At 60.1% G+C, this 15,344-nt stretch overlaps 2 protein-coding genes across 6 annotated transcripts; both read left to right on the forward strand.

The window, feature by feature from the left end:
- The first annotated feature begins 726 nt into the window (after nt 1-726).
- On the forward strand, nt 727-10,041 carry SLC12A9 (solute carrier family 12 member 9). Of its 3 annotated transcripts, none has more exons than XM_082644678.1 (14): nt 727-850; nt 1,597-1,819; nt 1,977-2,111; nt 2,584-2,715; nt 3,129-3,437; nt 4,141-4,248; nt 4,371-4,482; nt 5,054-5,211; nt 5,319-5,401; nt 5,590-5,714; nt 5,857-6,049; nt 6,242-6,416; nt 6,640-6,786; nt 8,746-10,041. In XM_082644678.1, the coding sequence occupies exons 2-14, from the start codon at nt 1,639-1,641 to the stop codon at nt 9,636-9,638; spliced, it is 2,751 nt and encodes a 916-aa protein (XP_082500804.1). In that variant the 5' UTR covers nt 727-850; nt 1,597-1,638; the 3' UTR covers nt 9,639-10,041. The 3 variants fall into 3 exon arrangements, with proteins under 3 accessions (XP_082500804.1, XP_082500805.1, XP_082500806.1); XM_082644679.1 differs by having other exon boundaries at nt 727-846; XM_082644680.1 differs by lacking the exon at nt 1,597-1,819.
- Nucleotides 10,042-10,358: 317 nt separating this feature from the next.
- TRIP6 (thyroid hormone receptor interactor 6) lies at nt 10,359-14,327 on the forward strand. Of its 3 annotated transcripts, XM_082644866.1 has the most exons (9): nt 10,359-10,625; nt 10,916-11,043; nt 11,134-11,259; nt 11,546-11,932; nt 12,246-12,339; nt 12,457-12,626; nt 13,370-13,548; nt 13,822-13,942; nt 14,057-14,327. In XM_082644866.1, the coding sequence occupies exons 1-9, from the start codon at nt 10,517-10,519 to the stop codon at nt 14,186-14,188; spliced, it is 1,446 nt and encodes a 481-aa protein (XP_082500992.1). In that variant the 5' UTR covers nt 10,359-10,516; the 3' UTR covers nt 14,189-14,327. The 3 variants fall into 3 exon arrangements, with proteins under 3 accessions (XP_082500992.1, XP_082500993.1, XP_082500994.1); XM_082644867.1 differs by lacking the exon at nt 11,134-11,259 and having other exon boundaries at nt 10,360-10,625; XM_082644868.1 differs by lacking the exons at nt 10,916-11,043; nt 11,134-11,259 and having other exon boundaries at nt 10,360-10,625; nt 11,811-11,932.
- Nucleotides 14,328-15,344: the final 1,017 nt, after the last annotated feature.

The following is a 15,344-nucleotide window of genomic DNA, read 5'->3' on the forward strand; positions in this document are numbered from 1 at the left end:
AATCCCCATTTTACAGATGAGGAAACGTTGCCAGGTGGTGCCGACGTTGATGGCACCTGTAAAGAGTGAGGAGTGGGTCCTAACTCTCAGAGGTTCAAAAGTCTGGAGGGGACAACCTTGCGGGGAGGCGCGAAAGCGGGCGGGGGACCAATCCGACCTACGGCGGCTTGCGCCTCCAGGGCTCGCCCGGATCGGCGGCCAATGGCTCCCTCTGGTGGCGGAAGAGAGGAGAGCAGCCAGTGGGCTGGACAGGGCGCGAGCTGAGGGCGCCGCAGGGGCGGGGGCTGAGGCCAGGACCTGGTGGGCTTTGCAAGGATCCGAGAGGCTGCAGGAGTAGGACCCCGGAAGGCGTGGGCCGACAGGGCCCCGCGTTCCGGGTGGCGCACCTGGGCCAGGTGTGTGGCCCCGCCCACCTGCCGGAGGCCTTCTGCCGTCACGACACGCCCCTTTCAGCAGTGTCTCCTCCGGGCGCCTCCGAGCTCCCAGTGGAGTCCGGCCCGCGCGGCGGGCGCCTGTTTGCATCAGGGTGATAGGCGCAGTGAGAGCCGTGGCCCACACCCTGCCGGAGACGCACGTCTGAGTGGCGACCCCAGGCAGCACCCGGGTCGCACGTGGGGCGGGAGCCGCGCAGGCAGCGGGAGCCGGGTGGGGCGGGGCTTCCCCGGGCTCGCCCACGGGGCGGGGCCGGGCCCGGGGACCAATGGAGCGCGTGTGTGCTGGGGGTGGGTGAGGCTCCGGGCCTGGCATCCCGGTAGCCACAGCTGTCTTTTCCGGCACCCGCGCCCCCTCCTCCAGTAACGGACCCTCCGGCTCTCGGGGATCACTCCTGAGCGGCTGCGTCCTCCGGTGGGTAAGTGAACGCCCTGCCACACCCGGGCGGTGAGGGTGCGCCTGGCCGGGGAGGAGCAAATCTCGGCCTCCTCCAACCAGCCCCGGGAGAAAGTGGGCAGGAACCGGTGCGGGGAGGAGGACCACCTTGTGTCGCCGGACGGTGTTTTTGTTTTGGTCGTCGAGGAGTTGTTGGGGCGGTAGAGTTTGGGGGACGCCTGTGTGGGTGGGAGGAATCTGGTGAGATTAAGGAAAGAGGAGGCTGTTTGAGATGGGTTGAGGGAGAGTGTTGATGGAGGGTGGGGCTTTAGAAGATTCGGAAGTTTCTTATCGCCCGGGGATGAGGTGATTGCATGGAGGATCTTGGGGGGCGGCTCAGGACTCTGGAGGAGGGGGTGAGGAGGGCCTCCTGCCCATCACTCACTTCCCTTTTGGGGGATTTGCTTCCTCTTGTGCTGCTAGTTAAGAAGGCGGAGGATCTTTGCACCTTTCCAGAGCCACTGCCATCCCTAGTCTCAGGGATACGGGGGAAGGGGTGGCCTCAGGAGCTGGGAGGGGCCATGGTACCCACTGCTGAGGCTTAAGAGTCTGCCATTGTTGGGCCAGTGGCCGGGACCAGTCTGCTCTCCACTAACTGTTTGAGTTGTTGGTGAACGTGAGTGTGTCTGTGTGTGTGTTTCCTTTTTGGGGAAGCTTCTGGGTGTTTGATTAGAGGTGTTTTGTGGGGGGCTCCACAGAGCTGCCTTCCACTCAGGAAACTCTTTGCAGGCTTCATAACCCATTGGCGGCTTCCTCTGCCCGCTGTCGACCATGGCCAATGAGAACTCTCCTCTGCTGGCCTACCGGCTCCTGGGGGAGGAGGGGGTTTCCTTCCCTGCCAATGGGGCCGGGGGTCCTGGAGGGGCATCTGCCCGGAAGCTCTCCACCTTCCTGGGTGTGGTGGTACCCACGGTCCTGTCCATGTTCAGTATAGTTGTCTTCTTGAGGATTGGTGAGTGGCAGGGGTTTACTTGGGGGTTCAGTGGGGTGGGACTGGGATGAGGTTGGGGAAGGGCCCTGGGAGAAGCAGGTGGATGAAGGGCTTGGGGTGGGGTGGGGGGTGCGATGGGTGAGCCGCCATCCCACCTGCTTTGCCACTCCTGTCCCAGGGTTCGTCGTGGGCCATGCTGGGCTGCTGCAGGCTTTGGCCATGCTCCTGGTTGCCTACTTCATCCTGGCACTCACTGTCCTCTCCGTCTGTGCCATCGCTACCAATGGAGCTGTGCGAGGGGGCGGAGCCTACTGTATCCTCCAACGTCGGTGGACAGGGGTCTGGGCTCTTCTGTCTTATAGGGGAGGAGGAGAGGGCCCCTCCCTGCATCCCCTGGGGGGTAGGACAAGAGGGGACAAGTTCTAATGAATGTCCAGCAGACAGGTTGGTATGGCGAAGGTGACAAACACGACCTGACACGTTAGTGCCACTTTCCAGTTCACCAGGTGTCTTCCCAGCTGCCATTTTGGTTCTAATTGACAGTCCTGTCAGTTAGGTAGTATTCATCTTATGGACGAGGAAATTCAAGGGCATTAGGGACTTGGGCAAAGCCACGTGGCTTGGGAGTGGCAGCAGTGGGACACACTGCCTCTGGGCACAGTCCTGTGTGTTCAGGGAGATGAGCCCTGGAGGGCCAGCTGCATGGTGCTTTGTGCCCGGGTCCTTACTCACGCTCCAGTTCAGTTTCTTTTCCCTTAACGCTCACCCCCTGCTTCCACTTTCAGTCATGATCAGTCGCACCCTGGGGCCTGAGGTCGGGGGCAGCATCGGCCTCATGTTCTACCTGGCTAACGTCTGTGGCTGTGCTGTCTCCCTGCTGGGGCTGGTGGAGGCCATGCTTGATGTCTTCGGGGCTGGTTTGTGCTCCCCACCCTGGTCTGGGCAGCTCTGAGGATTTGCCGGGTCTGGGATTCTGGGATCATGGCAGGGAGAGAAGCCCTCTCCAGGAGAGATGCATAGTGGTCCTTTAGCTCAACTTTCTTGAGCTCCTGCTGTGTGCCCAGCCTCGTGCAGACATCCAGACATCCGAGAGAATGTCCTGGCCCATGAGGAGCTTCCCATCTAGTCAGGGAGGCCAGATTAACACTCCTAAAGTTGACAGAGCAAGATTGGTGGTACCCACCAGGCAGGGCTAGGATGCTGGGCTACAGCTGGGCGGGGGAGTGGGAAAGATGGCCTCTCAAAGATGGGGTCTCTTCCTGCTTTGAGTCATGGTTGGGGTCCCTCCTTGGGGGTCTGGCTTTCTAACTCTGTTCCTTCCTCTCTACAGATGCCACGGGGTCCAGCGGGCTCCGCGTCTTACCCCAGGGCTACGGCTGGAACCTGCTCTATGGCTCCTTGCTGCTGGGCCTGGTGGGCGGGGTCTGCACCCTGGGGGCCGGCCTCTATGCCCGCGCCTCCTTCCTCACATTCCTGCTGGTCTCCGGTTCCCTGGCCTCCGTGCTGGTCAGCTTTGTGGCTGTGAGGCCCAGGGACATCCCCTTGACCCCTAGGCCTGGCCCCAACGGCTCCTCCCTGCCGCCCCAGGTTGGCCACTTCACCGGCTTCAACAGCAGCACCCTGAAGGCCAATCTGGGCGGTGAGCTGGGTGCAGGAGCCCTGGGGTTCTCAGGGCGAGGGGCGGGCATGTGTGTGTGTGTGTGTGTGGGGGTCTTGGAATCCCTGGATAAGAAGAGATGTCAGAGAAAATCAGGCGCGGGAGGTCTGGACCTCGAGCAGTACATGTTGATTAAGATCTGTTGGGCATGTACTGGCCGCTGTCTGTTTGGCCCAGCTGGGCACGAGAGTGACCACGCGACAGTCCCTACCTTAGAGGAACTTGTTTAGTTGGACAGATAAGATGTACATCAGGAAACAAACTGCATAATAGGACCGAATGTGATTCAAGTAGACAAGAAGCACAGAGGAGTCCAGAGGAGGGAGCCCTGGGTTTGGGCCGGGGAGGGCGCGGGCCGCTGGAGCTAGAGGTGGCGTGAGCGGGGTTGGGAAATTCAGATAGGAGGTGGAGGGAAGACGTCTTAGGAAAGAGTGTGGATGAAGGCCTGGAGGGAGGAATGGAGGAGCATGGGGAGAAGGAGGTGATGAGGTCAGCTGAGCCAGGGCCAGAGACGGGTCAGGGCTGGGGTCTCAGGGCTGGGGTCTCGGTGAGCTGGTGAGGCTGGTGGGGAGGCCGTGGGGGGAGGTTTAGAACGTGAGGAGAGGGTAGCAGGGCCAAAACGCCCGGATTCCTAGGACTGATGCTGATCCCCTCTCCTCCCTGGGGACGATTCCCCTCTCCTCAGCTGGCTACGCCAAGGACTACACCACGGGGGCCACGATGACCTTTGCTAGCGTCTTTGCCGTCCTTTTTAACGGCTGCACAGGCATCATGGCTGGGGCCAACATGTCAGGTGAGAGTCCTTGTGGGAGGGGGGCTGCCTTGCCACCTTGTGCCCCTACAGGGCACTGAGGGTTCAGGGATACAGGGCATGGTGGAGGGTTGACCTCCCTCCCTCTGCTCCCTGCCCTCCAGGGGAGCTGAAGGATCCCAGCCGGGCCATTCCTCTGGGCACGATTGTTGCCGTTGCCTATACTTTCTTCATCTACATCCTGCTTTTCTTCCTCTCCAGCTTCACCTGTGACAGGTGCCTGGGGAGGGGGTGAGCCTGGTCCTTGAGGGGGTGGAGTGGAGGTGTTGTCACACCTGGATCACCAAGGGAAGCACGGGCCGGGGCGGGCGGGGGGCAGATACCCAAGCTGTTGGGCGGTGTGGAGAAAATGGGGACTGTTCCTCCCACTGGGAGAGAGTTAGAGCTGCTGCCCCGGATGCAGAGGGCTGGCTACATAGTAACAGCCAACCCGAAGCCAGCATTTGCTTTGTGCCTGGTACTATTGTAAGTACTTGGTTTGGGGGTGGGGTGGGGAACAGCTTTCTAGTCAATTTGTATTTCCATAAATATTTGGCTTCTTGTGCACGTACTGTTGGGAATGTCCACCCTGTGATTAAATCCAAAGCAGCCCAACGACAACCAGTGAATGCCAAGTCTAACCCCTGGGCACACTTGATCTATTAATACGGTCCTTGAGATCAGGGCTGGGGTCAGCTCAGAATACCCAGTGCTTAACCTCAGCCAGTGTTGTGAGAACTGTTCTCACCAGGCCCCTAGGGTGGATGCACATTTATCATCTGCATCCTCCTCCTTTCCTTCCCTGTAGGATCCTGCTGCAGGAGGACTATGGGTTCTTCCAAGCCATCAGCCTGTGGCCCCCGCTGGTGCTGACCGGTATCTATGCCACATCGCTCTCAGCCTCCATGAGCTCCCTCATTGGCGCCTCCCGCATCCTCCACGCCCTGGCCCAGGACAACCTCTTTGGTGCGCTGTCCCCTGCCTCGTGCCGGCTCTGAGCGCACCCTCCCGTGTCTGTCTCGGTCCCCGCCTTGGCCCAGGCTGATGTGTCTGCTGCATTTCCGTTTGCACAGGAGTGATCCTGGCGCCAGCTAAGGTTATATCCCAAGGGGGGAACCCCTGGGGAGCCGTGCTGTATTCTTGGGGCCTAGTGCAGGTAAGTTTTCCTCTTCAAGCTGCCCTCACCCTCACCCTCACCGTAAGCCCCGCACCCCCGTTACACTCGCGGGACCAGGAAAGGTCAGACGCGCACTGGGAGACGTGCCTGAAAAGGCAGGATGTGTTGGCGTTTGATGGGGGAGCGGGGCGCGTGGATGAACGCCCAGCCTCTTGGTCCTTGTCCAGCTGGTGCTCCTGGCTGGGAAGCTGAACACGCTGGCCGCTGTGGTCACTGTCTTCTACTTGGTGGCCTATGCTGCCGTGGACCTGTCCTGCCTGAGCCTCGAGTGGGCCTCGGCCCCCAACTTCCGGTGAGCGAAGGAGATGCCTGTGTCCTCAGAGAAAGAGAGGGAGGAATGGGAAGGCCTGGGACCGAGCGGGGAGAGGCTGGGGATGGAGTGGAGCGGCTCGCGGTCGGGGCAGCCCTGAGCGTCCTTCCCTCTCTGTCCCCAGCCCCGCCTTCAGCCTCTTCTCCTGGCACACCTGCTTGCTGGGCGTGGCCTCCTGCGGGCTCATGATGTTCCTCATCAGCCCCGGGGCCGCCGGCGGCTCCCTGCTTCTCATGGGCCTGCTTTCTGCCCTGCTCACGGCTCGAGGAGGCCCCAGCAGCTGGGGTTACGTCAGCCAGGCCCTGCTTTTCCATCAGGTGGGGGGAGCTGGGGGAGGGGGGAGGGGAGGGGCTGGGGGAGGGGAAGGGGAGGGGAGGGGCTGGGACGGGAACGCCCACGCCCGGAGGAGGCCTCCTCTTCCCCTGGCTGCCTGCGCTGGTTCCGGCCCAGGTGGTGAATGGGCGCCGCGCCCCGGAGCCCTTCCTCCTGTCACCTCACCTGGTCCCCAGGTGCGGAAGTACCTGCTCAGGCTGGACGTCCGGAAGGACCACGTGAAGTTCTGGCGGCCGCAGCTGCTGCTGCTGGTGGGGAACCCTCGGGGCGCGCTGCCTCTGCTGCGGTTGGCCAACCAGCTCAAGAAAGGGGGCCTCTATGTGCTGGGCCATGTCACCCTGGGAGACCTCGGTCAGTTGCCCTCCACTCACCCCTCCGCCCCGATCTCTCTCTCCCTCCCGTTCCCAGAAGTTCTTTGTGTTCTTTGTGCCCCAGAGGCCTCGTGCTTCTTCCCAGATGACCTTCCCTACCAGCCATACCCCTGCCCAGACCTTTCTTTTCTGCCCACGTGGACTTGGACTCTAGGAGAAAGTACGTGAATCTGGCCCACATGGGCTGCCTGCCTCCTCCGCAGACTCCCTGCCCTCGGACCCCGTGCAGCCGCAGTACGGGGCGTGGCTGAGCCTGGTGGACCGGGCCCAAGTGAAGGCCTTCGTGGACCTCACCCTCTCGCCCTCCGTGCGCCAGGGGGCTCAGCACCTGCTGCGGATCTCAGGTCTTGGTGAGCTGCTCCTCTCCGGGTGCCCTCGGCCCCCCACTCCGTGGCCCCTCTCAGTCTCTGCTCCCCTCCCCCAGAGAGTCAACCACAGATTGCAAACTCCAAAACTCCACACCCACAGTCTAGTGCAGACAGGACTTGGTTCTCAAAGATAAAAGACAGTGAGTGATAAGGTCTCCAAGGTGATGCCTTAAGGACTAGAGATGGAGCAACACCGTTTGTTTGTTTTCTTTCTGACCCATGCTTGGGGCACAGGCTCTGAAGAGCCTGTTGTCTTTCAGGGGGCAGTGGGAGAAGTATTTGAGGTGGGGCTGCCCCATCAAATCTAGGGTAGATGCTTTCTAACCACCAGAGTTCAGAGAGAGGAAGACCACTGTCACCGATGTGGCCGGCAGAGGTTTTGTGATGAGATGGTATCTCAGCTGGGCCTTGAGAGCAGCAGAGAAGTAGGGGGCCGTGTAATGTGGCCCCCAGAGACTACAAAGGATGCCAAGGGTGTGTGGGTCTGATGCTGTCGCATGGAGTGGAATGGTCCCAGCTCCGTGACTGTGTCTTCGTGCCAAGGCCTCCAGCCCAGCTCCCCAGCTTCCTTCAAATCGCTGCTCAGCGCCTCCATCTTTCTCAACCCCGGGACTGGCGTCTATGCCCTCTCTGAGTGCTTGCTTCCTGCTCCACTTACAATCTGGCTAAAGTTCAAGTGTTGGACATTGCCCTGGTCGGAGTCAATCAGAACCCCGGAAAATGCTCAGGAGGGGGCGCGACTAGTTTAATTTGCAAGATCAGCTGGAGTTCCCACCTGCCAAGGTGTTTTAGGGGTGTTATCAAGCATGTTATAACTAGAACCTGGAGCATCTGAGGGCTTGTCTCTCCTCAGCCCCACCTTTTGTTGGGGAGAGACCCTTGGTCTCTGGACCAAGAGACCACTCCTTTCACGCAATTCATCCTGCAGAAAATGATTCAGATGAAAAGGAAAAGGTTTCCTTTAAGTGGTTAATCGCCCAGCATGGAGAATTTGATTTACTGGCAGATTTTGAGTACACCGTTTGTCCTGTGAGAAGGGGTCTTAGAGGAGGTCTGAGTCTTCCTGTAAACTCAGCCCTGGTACAGGGGAAATTATCTGATTCCATATTCGTTGTTCAGATACTAAAACCCAGGAGCTGTCAGCAGGGACTGGGGACTTTGTGGTTGGTGCACCACCAGCTTACTGGCTCAGAGAATGGGCTCTGGTGCTGGGTACCTCGTGTTCACTTGCTGGCCCCAGTGTGTATCAGCCATGAGCCTTTGGGCAAGTGACTTCACCTCTCTGGGTCTCAGGTTCCTTATCTGTAAAAGGGGGTGAGTAATAGTCCCTACCTCATACTGTTGCTTCAAGGATCAGATGAGTTAAAACACAAAGTGCTTTCAACAGGTTGGGGGCTCCAGTCAGCGTGCAGATGGTGGCTCACAGGGGACAGTGCTTTGGACACGCTGTCGTTAGGGCTTTGCAGTCATAGATTGTGCAGCCCCAGCCCTGAGTTCTCATCCTCCCCTAGCAGGGTCTGAGCGCTGTTTCCCTGGGGATTGAGGCCATGAGCTTGACTAATCAGGGGGTCCCATCTGCCAGTGGAGTCAGACTTGTATCTCCTATCATGAAAAAGGCGTTGAAGCCCAGGGTGAATACATCCTACTGCCCCGGAAAGGAAGTGCTTCTTAGTTAGAAGAATCCTAAGGCGAACTTTGCCTATTTAAATGGGGGAGATTAGTCATGGAGATAAATCAAATAAATGCATGTGAAAGTGTTTGGGAAAACTAAAAGTCATTATGCAAATGTGCATAATGTTGCCTTAAGAGGCCAAGCACAATGCACATGTCATACCTGATGGCTGACACACGTTGCTGTCAGCGGGTGGGAGTGGACACCTATTAGCATAGTGTGAACTCAGCCATGACTGATTCCTGTGGGTTCCTTCCTGCCTACCCCAGGTGGCATGAAGCCCAACACGCTGGTCCTGGGTTTCTACGATGATGCTGCACCCCAGGACCACTTCCTGACGGACCCAGCTTTCTCTGAGCCTGCGGATGGCACCCAGGAGGGCGGGTCCCCAGCCCTGAGCACCCTGTTCCCTCCACCCCGGGCTCCAGGAAGCCCCCGGGCTCTCAGTCCCCAGGACTACGTGGCCACAGTGGCAGACGCCCTGAAGATGAACAAGAATGTGGTTCTGGCCCGGGCCTGTGGAGCCCTGCCCCCCGAGCGTCTAAACCGGGGATCGGGGGGCACCTCTCAGCTGCATCACGTGGACGTGTGGCCCCTCAACCTGCTGCGGCCCCGGGGCGGGCCCGGCTACGTGGATGTCTGCGGCCTCTTCCTGCTGCAGATGGCAACCATCTTGGGCATGGTGCCTGCTTGGCACAGTGCCCGCCTGCGGATCTTCTTGTGCCTGGGGCCTCGCGAGGCGCCAGGGGCAGCCGAGGGGCGGCTGCGGGCACTGCTGAGCCAGCTGAGGATCCGGGCCCAGGTGCAGGAGGTGGTGTGGGGCGAGGGGTCTGCGTCGTCCCAGGAGCCTGAGGAGGAGGAGGAAGGGGACTTCGTCAACGGCAGGCGGGGAGACGCCGAGGCAGAGGCCCTGGCATGTAGTGCCAACGCCCTGGTTCGGGCCCAGCAGGGGCGCGGCAGAGGAGGGGGGCCTGGAGGCCCTGAGGGTGGGGATGGCGAGGAGGGGCCCGCCACCGCTCTGACCTTCCTGTACCTGCCTCGGCCACCTGCTGACCCTGCTCGCTATCCTCGCTACCTGGCGCTGCTGGAAATTCTGAGCTGCGATCTGGGCCCCACGCTGCTCATTCATGGCGTCACCCCTGTCACTTGCACTGATCTCTGATGCCCATTCCAAGTAGAGAGTGTCCAGGTAATCGTAATCGGGTGGCCCACCCTGATTACGGTGTGAGGAGGGGAAGGGCCGCCTTCCACCCGCCTGGCACATGGGACTCGGACCCTGGTGGAGGTATTAGGGGATCCTGGTCTCTGGCATCTCTCGGTCTCTGGGAGATGGGCCCCGATGCACTAACTAACGCAGGGCAGCTGTCCCCGCCACCACGGGGGAGGGCTCCCTCCCCCGCTGGCCTCCCTCCCTTCACCCGTGCCTTGACGGGGGCTGGGTCTCCACTTGTGACTCTAGGCTACCTCAGTCTCCCCACCTCGCCCAACAGACTCCCCGACCACTGGGCTTTTGATGTTTTTGTTCTGTTTTATTTTTCTAACTGCCGAACGTGAATAAAAGATCAAAACACTACGCGTTTGCCGGGCGTTTCTGGAGCGGGGCGGGTAGCTGAGACGGAAAGAGGGAGAAATCTGTATGGGGGATGGGGAAAGAGGGGCGCTGGAGCGTCCCAGCGGCGAGGGGGCCACGTGCGGGACCCGGGGCTCCGGGCCTGGGGGAAGCTGGTGGAGATGGAGGCTGCCTGCAGCCCCCAGACTCAGGCTCCCGAGGAAAGCCCTCCCTGCTCGCAGGAGGGGGCCCGACTCGGGGAGGACGGCAGTTTAGGGCCTAGGGGGCCACGTGACCCTCCCCCAGGAATGCGGTGACGTCACCGGGGGCGTGGCCGTCCCCAAAATTAGGGAGGAAGGGGGAAAAAAAAGCCAGAAAAAGTTTCTTTCCTGGAGTCCCAAGCGAGGTGTGGGACAGAAGAAGGGATCAAAGTCAGAGGCCCGGGGCTCTGTGGGGCCCTGACCGCTGTCTGGAGTCCCCCTTTCCAGGCCATGTCCGGGCCCACCTGGCTCACCCCGAAGCAGCCGGAGCCTGCCAGAGCCCCTCAGGGGAGAGGGCTCCCCCGAGGCGCCTCGGGGCCGCCGGTGGCCCACGGAGCAGGTAAGGCAACCCAGTGAGGCCGAGGAGGCCACCGGGCCACCAGCGCTCACCTCTGTCCTGTGGCTCCTGCCTCCCGCTGAGCCCGCCGCTGCCGCCCCTTCCCAAGCCCGGCTGGACCCCGCCGCCCCTGCCCCCTCGCGGCCCTCCCTGCCTCCTGCCCCATCCGCGGACCCCAGGTGCGGGGGTGGGGGCGTGGGGGAGGGGAGAAGAGGGACCCAAGACGGCGGCGTCCACAAGTGTCACCCTCTCCTTCCCCAACCCCACCTTCACTCTCTCTTCCCTCAACCCAGCACTCCAGCCCCACCCCAGGGTCAATTTTTGCCCCCTCCCATCTGAGCAGTGTTACCAGGCCCCTGGGGGACCGGAGGATCGGGGGCTGGCCTGGGTGGGGTGCCATGGAGCACCCCAGCGCTCGCAGGTGAGCACGGGGATTGGGGGGGTGGGGGGGCTTAGGGCAGGAGAGGAGACCGTGTGATTTGCTTTCTCCCTGCTTTTGCTCCATCCCCAGGGGCTCCCCGCAGACAGGGGGGGCTTGCGCCCAGGAAGTCTGGATGCTGAGATAGATTCCCTGACCAGCATGCTGGCTGAGTTGGACGGGGGTCGAGGTCACGCCCCAAGGCGGCCTGACCGGCAGGTGACTCCCCTGTCCTGCCCCTGTCCCTTCCGGTCCTTGTCCCGTGCCCCCCCCCCAGCCTGGTCCCTACTCTGAATTCTCACCTGCTCTCCCCCTCTGTGTGAGTGATGCCCACACCAGCGTGGAGGAAGCTGGGTCACCAAGACTCACCAGGTTGTCAACCACTTGAGGGAGGCCCCTTGTCAAAACCATTGCTTGCCTGGGTGCCACATGGGGTAGGGGGTTTTACAGATGTGTGTCCTAGAATGGGCCCAGCTCACTCCTTCTGGTCTGCGTTTCTCCCCAGGCTTACGAGCCCCCTCAGCCCCCTGCCTACCGCTCAGGCTCAGGCTCCCTGAAGCCGAATGGAGGGGGTGTTCCTCCCCCGCCGCTCCCAGCATCCCCTTATGGGGGCCCCACTCCAGCCTCCTATGCTACGGCCAGCACCCCCGCCGGCCCTGCCTTCCCTGTGCAAGTAAAGGTGGCACAACCAGTGAGGGGCTGTGGCCCCCCCAGGCGGGGGGCCTCTCAGGCCTCTGGGCCCCTCCCGGGGCCCCACTTTCCTCTCCCAGGCCGAGGTGAAGTCTGGGGGGCTGGCTATAGGAGCCACCGCGAGCCAGGGCCGGGGGGCAAAGAAGAGGCTGCTGGGGTCTCCAGCTCTGCCGGAGGAAGAGGAGGCGGGTATGGGTCCCAGGTAAGCCCCCGGGCACTGGGATTTGGGGTGTTCAAAGACAACTGGACGCCGACCAGTTGGGGTGTGGGGGGGGTTCACGTCCCGGTTGTCAGAGGTCTGGGGCGCTGGAGCTCTGGATCCTCTGGGGGTGGGGGCAGGTCAGGAAACAAAGGAGGAAGGGGTCTAGATCTGCACACTGGCTCCTGCAGGGGCACCCCTGGCCCCTGAGCTGGGATGTTCTCCGATGAACTCTCTGGGTAGAATTGCCTGGTCATCCTCAGTGACAACATCAGGAGCTAGACGTTGAGCCAAGCCCCTGATTCTCACCTCCCAGGTCCCCCTGAGCCAGCCTCCGGAGGAGGAGCTTGAGAGGCTGACCAAGAAGCTGGTGCATGACATGAACCACCCACCCAGCGGGGAGTACTTTGGTGGGTGAGCTGACCCCCAGCAGGACTGGAAAGGGGAGGTGGGGCTGGAGAGTCAGAAGGCCCGTGGATCCAGCTTCCCAGCCTGTGCAGATTGACCCTCTCCCTCCCCATCCCCAGGCCGGTGTGGTGGTTGCGGAGAAGATGTGGTCGGGGATGGGGCCGGGGTCGTGGCCCTGGACCGCGTCTTTCACGTTGGTTGCTTTGTGTGTTCTACGTGCCGGGCCCAGCTCCGGGGCCAGCATTTCTACGCCGTGGAGAGGAGGGCATATTGTGAGAGTTGCTATGTGGTGAGTGGTTGGGGCTGGGGGGGCGGTTTCCAGTCTGAGATGGGAACTCCATATCCGAGCCCCAGAGAGGAACAGGGCTTGAAGCAGGGGGACTAAAACTGATACACAAGAGGAGATGAATGAAGTCAGTAGCGGTACACTGGCTGCTGGAGAGGAAGGACGATATTCCCTCATACGTGTGAGGCATTTATTTTATTTTAATTTCAGTTAAAGATTCTTTTGGCTGCATCGGATCTTAGTTGCGGCACATGGGATCTTTCGTTGCGCCACACGGGCTCTTCGTTGTGGCGCACGGCTTTTCTCTCCTCCAGTTGTGGCTCTCGGGCTCCAGGGAGCGTGGGCTCTGTAGTTTGCGGCACACAGCCTCTCTAGTTGTGGCGCATGGGATTAGTTGCCCCACAGCATGTGGGATCTTAGTTCCCCGACCAGGGATCGAACCCGCGTCCCCTGTATTGGAAGGCGGATACTTAACCACTGGACCACCAGGGAAGTCCCGAGGCATTTATTTTAGATTTAAGGGAATGTGAGGCAGATATTACTAATGAAGGAAACTGAAGTTCAGAGAGGTTAAATTTGTCCAGGAAGCTGCAGTGCTGGGGCTTGTACTCAGATCTGTTCAAGGCCACCTTTCACTGAATCACATGCAGGGGGCTACAGAAACAGATGGGTAGGCTGGCAGGATGCCTGTAAGGGCTGCCGTGGGTCTCCCCAGCCCCCGACCTTCCTGCCCTCCTTCCCGACAGGCCACCCTGGAGAAGTGCTCCACGTGCTCCCAGCCCATCCTGGACCGGATTCTGCGGGCTATGGGGAAGGCCTACCACCCTGGCTGCTTCACCTGTGTGGTGTGCCACCGAGGCCTCGACGGCATCCCTTTCACTGTGGATGCCACCAGCCAGATCCACTGCATTGAGGACTTCCACAGGTCAGCAGGGTCCCCACCTTTTGTCTCAGGATGTCTGGCCTGGCCTTTCCCATCTTCCTCATCTCTCCTTCATATCCCGGTACCAGCCGCTCCTGTTTCACACCCCTGGCCATGCCTCCTTCTCGTTAAAATCACTCTCTTTCCCTAAGATCCAAGACCCTACCTACCTCTGGCCTCTCCCGTTCCCTCCTGCATCCCACCTTCTCTGGGCTCTGTTGTTAGTTCCCTCTAACCCTGGGGCTTGACAGCCTCCTTGGTTCCCTTCCACCCCAGGAAGTTTGCTCCAAGATGCTCAGTGTGTGGTGGGGCCATCATGCCTGAGCCAGGTCAGGAGGAGACTGTGCGAATCGTAGCTCTGGATCGCAGTTTTCACATTGGCTGTTACAAGTGTGAGGTAGGAGGGCTGGGCAATGGAAAAAGGGTTATTGGGGTCTGGGGTGCTGAGCACGAGGGAGAAGGAACTCAGGGGTCCGGGCCTGATGGAAAGCTGTTGCTTCTTTCCGAACAGGAGTGTGGGCTGCTGCTCTCGTCTGAGGGTGAGTGTCAGGGCTGCTACCCGCTGGATGGGCACATCTTGTGCAAGGCTTGCAGTGCTTGGCGCATCCAGGAGCTCTCAGCCACCGTCACCACCGACTGCTGAGTCTCCCCAGGAGCACCTGCTGTGTTCTCCCTTCCCATCAACCACCCTCCCCGACATCTACCTTTATAACTTTGTCACCAAATGCTGTCTCCTCTTCCTCCAATCATGAAATAATAATCCCTCGAGAGTTTGTAAAACACTTTGAAGTCTATCGTCTCATCTGATTCTCACAGCAGAACACAAGCATGGTTGTTGTGACTGCCTGCGTTTTTGGCTAAGTGACTTCTTGGGACTTCCCTGGTGGTCCAGTGGTTAGGACTCTGAGCTTCCACTGCAGGGGGCACAGGTTTGATTCCTGGTCGGGGAACTAAGATTCCCTCATGCTGAGCAGCATGGCCAAAAAAAAAAGTGACTTCTTCAGCTTACATCGATCGCTCCCAAATGGCAGAACCAAGTTCAGAAGGGTCTTCTTAGTCCTGGGCCAGTTTTTTTGCAACTCCACTGTACACTCTTTTTAATGTAGTTTCTGTAAAGACACCCTCCTCTCAGCGCTGGGAGCAAGGCTGCAGCATGTGCAAGAGAGGCAGCATTTCCTATTCTAAACAAGTCTTCACACTCAACTCACTGAACAAGGGAGGGGGGGCGGTGCATTTAATCTGGGGCAACCCAGATCCTGCTTGGTGGTCAGGCCCTAAACGTATAACCGATCCTATCAAAGTACTGGTTGGGGTTTACCACTTTTGCTTAAAGATGGGGTGCCTTTCTGGAAGAAGAGCAGGAACAATGGATTTTGCAGGTAGTACGTGCTGAGGCACCAACAAAGGCTGGTTCTCTGATGGGACCACAAAATGGTAGAAAATGCTTTAAAATGGTTGCCGTATCCGCTAAACGCCCTCACTCCCCAAACCCGTGCCCTGCGCAAGGAGAGGGGGGAACTACCCCCGATGAGGTCCGGAGGCTCTGTGATCAAAGCTGGGGAGAAAGCGGCTGGACGCGAACTGTTTCAGACACCGGGCATATCCGGGAAAGCGCGACCTTCGACCTCGGCAGGAGGAAACTTTCCCTCACGCCCAGAGGGTTCTATCTCTCTCTCTCTCTCCCGAAGCTACGCTTGGTCCCGCTCTGCTCCCGTAGTTCCTCTCGCCCGCAGTTCTCGTCCTGGAAAGCTCGCGAGACTTCCGGGTCCCCGCCCCTTCCCATCAGCCCCTGGTGCTCC

Source organism: Mesoplodon mirus, assembly GCF_964341445.2.
Source record: "Mesoplodon mirus genome assembly, chromosome: 15".
NCBI classification, from domain to species: Eukaryota; Metazoa; Chordata; class Mammalia; order Artiodactyla; family Ziphiidae; genus Mesoplodon; species Mesoplodon mirus.